General features: G+C 46.9%; 1 protein-coding gene across 2 annotated transcripts in view; it reads left to right on the top strand.

Annotated features, from left to right (window-relative positions):
• The window catches only part of LOC118228850 (nardilysin-like), a 20,856-nt gene that overhangs the window by 5,877 nt on the left and 9,979 nt on the right, over positions 1-5,000 (top strand). For both annotated transcript variants that reach the window (XM_035420362.1, XM_035420363.1), the window contains exons 10-17: positions 217-290; positions 607-676; positions 898-975; positions 1,097-1,217; positions 1,352-1,410; positions 2,002-2,056; positions 3,028-3,132; positions 3,509-3,632. In XM_035420362.1, the coding sequence (XP_035276253.1) occupies positions 217-290; positions 607-676; positions 898-975; positions 1,097-1,217; positions 1,352-1,410; positions 2,002-2,056; positions 3,028-3,132; positions 3,509-3,632 (686 nt within the window). The remainder of the gene's footprint in view (positions 1-216; positions 291-606; positions 677-897; positions 976-1,096; positions 1,218-1,351; positions 1,411-2,001; positions 2,057-3,027; positions 3,133-3,508; positions 3,633-5,000) is intronic.

The following is a 5,000-nucleotide window of genomic DNA, read 5'->3' on the forward strand; positions in this document are numbered from 1 at the left end:
CACACACAAGCACACACACACACACACACACACACACAAGCACACACACACACACATAAACACACACACACACACACAAGCACACACAGACACACACAAGCACACACACACACACAAGCACACACACACACATACACACACAAGCACGCACGCACACACACACACACACACACACACACACACACACGGTCTCTCATACGTTTGTCTGGTTTTCAGTGGCCTGCCCAAGCCTGGTTTCTCAGACCAGCTTGACCCGTTTGACACTCCTGCTTTCAACAAGCTGTACCTCGGTAAGGCTCGCCTGATTGGCCCGATCATTAGCTATTGCCTTGCTCTGATTGGCCCAGTCATTCACTGTTGCATTGCTCTGATTGGCCCGGTCATTAGTTATTGCCATGCTCTGATTGGCCCAGTCATCAGTTATTGTCTTGTTCTGATTGGCTCGGTCATTAGTTATTCCTTGCTCTGATTGGCCTAGTCATTAGTTGTTGCCATGCTCTGATTGGACTTGTTGTTAGTTATTGCGTTGTCCTGATTGGCCCGGTCGGTAGTCATTGCATTGCCCTGATTGGCTCCTGCTGATTGTGGGTATGTTGTGTGTTGCAGTGGTACCTGTGCGCAAGGTGCATGCCCTCACCATCAGCTGGGCTCTGCCCCCCCAGGAGAAGCACTACAGGTGAGAACACCTGCCCTTCATCCACATCGCTTTACCTGTTATGTGCTCATTTTTAATCCCTTTTTAATTATGGGAATTTGATTTTGGTTTGTGTCTGTTTGTCTGTGTGATTGTGTGTTTGTGTGATTATGTGCGATTTTGTGTGTGTCTGTATGTGATTTTGTGTGTAACTGTGTGTGATTGTGTGATTGCATGTTATTTTGCGTGTGCGTGATCGTTAGGGTGAAGCCGCTGCATTATATCTCTTGGCTGATTGGTCACGAGGGCACCGGCAGCATTCTGTCCCTGCTGAGGAAGAAGTGAGTGGACTTCAAATCCCATAATCCACCTGCTCATCAACAACACTGAGTTTCCCATAGTCCTCCAGTGTTGTAGGGTTTTGTGGTTGCTTGTGACAGTTCTCTCTTGTGTGGTGTGGAGGTGCTGGGCTCTGGCTCTTTTTGGAGGGAACAGCGAGACGGGCTTTGACCAGAACAGCACCTACTCCATCTTCAGCATCTCCATCACCCTTACAGATGAGGGCTTCCACAACTTCTACCAGGTCAGGTTTCTTGCTCACTGCTTTCCAGGGGCAGGAAATGTGCGGAAAAAACCCCACTGTGCCCTCCCCCCACCCCTATTGTGTCTCGCTGCTGCAGCTGGTTGCTGCTGACGACCGTTGTGATTCTCGTACAGGTGGCTGACCTGGTGTTCCAGTACCTGAAGTTGCTGCAGACGCTGGGCCCCCTGCAGAGGTGGGACAGGGCGGAGTTTTCCTCTTAGTATGGGTGTTCATGTTCGTGTGGGTGTTCAGGTTCATATGGGTGTTCGTGTTCCTGTGGGTGTTCATGTTCATATGGGTGTCCATGTTCATATGGGTGTTCATGTTCGTGTGGGTGTTCAGGTTCATATGGGTGTTCGTGTTCCTGTGGGTGTTCATGTTTGTGTGGGTGTTCAGGTTCATATGGGTGTTCATGTTTGTGTGGGTGTTCAGGTTCATATGGGTGTTCATGTTTGTGTGGGTGTTCAGGTTCATATGGGTGTTCATGTTTGTGTGGGTGTTCAGGTTCATATGGGTGTTCATGTTTGTGTGGGTGTTCAGGTTCATATGGGTGTTCATGTTTGTGTGGGTGTTCAGGTTCATATGGGTGTTCGTGTTCCTGTGGGTGTTCATGTTCATATGGGTGTTCATGTTTGTGTGGGTGTTCAGGTTCATATGGGTGTTCATGTTTGTGTGGGTGTTCAGGTTCATATGGGTGTCCATGTTCATATGGGTGTTCATGTTTGTGTGGGTGTTCAGGTTCATATGGGTGTTCATGTTCTCCCCCCCACACCTGTTTCCGCAGAATATATGAAGAGATCCAGATGATCGAAGTCAACGAGTTTCGCTACCAGGAGCAGGTGAACACACCACCTTTGCATAGCATTAAAATAACATGGAAATTAGTCAGAGTGCTCTTACCTGTAGATATGAGTCAGAGCTCTTACCTGTAGATATGAGTCAGAGAGCTCTTACCTGTAGATATGAGTCAGAGCTCTTACCTGTAGATATGAGTCAGAGCTCTTACCTGTAGATATGAGTCAGAGCTCTTACCTGTAGATATGAGTCAGAGCTCTTACCTGTAGATATGAGTCAGAGAGCTCTTACCTGTAGATATGATTCAGAGCTCTTACCTGTAGATATGAGTCAGAGCTCTTACCTGTAGACGGGGCGACATAGCTCAGGAGGTAAGACCGATTGTCTGGCAGTCGGAGGGTTGCCGGTTCAAACCCCGCCCTGGGCGTGTCGAAGTGTCCTTGAGCAAGACACCTAACCCCTAACCCCTAACTGCTCTGGCGAATGAGAGGCATCAATTGTAAAGCGCTTTGGATAAAAGCGCTATATAAATGCAGTCCATTTACCATTTACCATAGATATGAGTCAGAGCTCTTACCTGTAGATATGAGTCAGCGCTCTTGTCTGTAGATATGTGTCAGAGCTCTTACCTGTAGATATGAGTCAGAGCTCTTACCTGTAGATATGAGTCAGAGCTCTTACCTGTAGATATGAGTCAGAGAGCTCTTACCTGTAGATATGAGTCAGAGCTCTTACCTGTAGATATGAGTCAGAGCTCTTACCTGTAGATATGAGTCATAGTGGACATCACTGGCTGTGTGTTGTTGTGGAGATCAGGGGTCCTCAGACTTTGGGCATGGAGAGCTGCAGGCTCTGCTGGGTCTTCTGGACTGAGTTCTAACCCCAGACTTGTATGAGCACACTGTGGTTCAGTGGGTGGATGGGATGGAGTCGGGGATGTCATTGGGGGGGTGAACAGTGGTTAGTCTGGGGGGTGTAATTGGGGAGTGAATGGTATTGTGATGCTCTCTTGCAGACGGACCCCATCGAGTATGTGGAGGATATCTGTGAGAACCTGCAGCTGTTTCCTAAAGAGGACTTCCTGACCGGAGACCAGCTCATGTTTGAGTATAACCCAGAGGTGCAGTATCTGCAGAGATAGTCATTCCAGAGGTGCAGTATCTGTGGAGATGGTCATTCCAGAGGTGCATTATCTGTGGAGATAGTCATTCCAGAGGTGCATTATCTGTGGAGATAGTCATTCCAGAGGTGCATTATCTGTGGAGATAGTCATTCCAGAGGTGCATTATCTGTGGAGATGGTCATTCCGACTCTGTATCTCAGACTTGCTGATGCAGGGAATGCAGGGCTTCTTGTCCTCGTTTTTGCTGCTAATTTATTGCAAGTAAAATAGGTAGAATATGAGTGAAACTCTTGCTCTTTCTAGTTTGACTAACCCTCTCCTTCCCCTCTCTCTGACCCCCCTCCCCGCTCTCTCCCCCCCCCCCCCCCCCCAGGTGATCTCTGCGGCCTTGGCCCTACTGTCTCCAGACAGGGCGAACCTGATGCTGCTCTCCCCAGAGCAGGAGGGGGGGTGTGAGATGCGGGAGCGCTGGTTTGGAACACAGTACAGTGTGAAGGGTGAGGAGAAGGGGGGTGTTTATCATTTCTCTGACTCTGTGCTATTATCGCTCTGACTCTGTGCTAATATCACTGACTGTGCTAATATCTCTGACTCTGTGCTGATATCCCTCTGACTCTGTGCTAATATCACTGACTCTGTGCTAATATCACTGACTCTGTGCTAATATCACTGACTCTGTGCTAATATCACTGACTGTGCTAATATCACTGACTCTGTGCTAATATCACTGACTCTGTGCTAATATCACTGACTGTGCTAATATCACTGACTCTGTGCTAATATCACTGACTCTGTGCTAATATCACTGACTCTGCTAATATCACTGACTGTGCTAATATCACTGACTCTGTGCTAGTATCTCTGACTCTGTGCTAATATCACTGACTGTGCTAATATCCCTCTGACTCTGTGCTAATATCACTGACTCTGTGCTAATATCACTGACTGTGCTAATATCCCTCTGACTCTGTGCTAATATCGCTCTGACTCTGTGCTAATATCTCTGACTCTGTGCTAATATCTCTGACTCTGTGCTAATATCGCTCTGACTCTGTGCTAATATCTCTGACTCTGTGCTAATATCGCTCTGACTCTGTGCTAATATCACTGACTGTGCTAATATCACTCTGACTCTGTGCTAATATCACTGACTCTGTGCTAGTATCTCTGACTCTGTGCTAATATCACTGACTGTGCTAATATCCCTCTGACTCTGTGCTAATATCACTGACTCTGTGCTAATATCGCTCTGACTCTGTGCTAATATCACTGACTCTGTGCTAATATCCCTCTGACTCTGTGCTAATATCACTGACTCTGTGCTAATATCGCTCTGACTCTGTGCTAATATCACTGACTCTGTGCTAATATCGCTCTGACTCTGTGCTAATATCACTGACTTTGTGCTAATATCACTGACTGTGCTAATATCCCTCTGACTCTGTGCTAATATCACTGACTCTGTGCTAATATCACTGACTCTGTGCTAATATCGCTCTGACTCTGTGCTAATATCACTGACTGTGCTAATATCACTGACTCTGTGCTAATATCACTGACTGTGCTAATATCCCTCTGACTCTGTGCTAATATCACTGACTCTGTGCTAATATCGCTCTGACTCTGTGCTAATATCTCTGACTCTGTGCTAATATCGCTCTGACTCTGTGCTAATATCACTGACTGTGCTAATATCACTGACTGTGCTAATATCACTGACTCTGTGCTAATATCACTGACTGTGCTAATATCACTCTGACTCTGTGCTAATATCACTGACTCTGTGCTAGTATCTCTGACTCTGTGCTAATATCACTGACTGTGCTAATATCCCTCTGACTCTGTGCTAATATCACTCTGACTCT

Source organism: Anguilla anguilla, chromosome 6, assembly GCF_013347855.1.
Source record: "Anguilla anguilla isolate fAngAng1 chromosome 6, fAngAng1.pri, whole genome shotgun sequence".
NCBI lineage: Eukaryota > Metazoa > Chordata > Actinopteri > Anguilliformes > Anguillidae > Anguilla > Anguilla anguilla.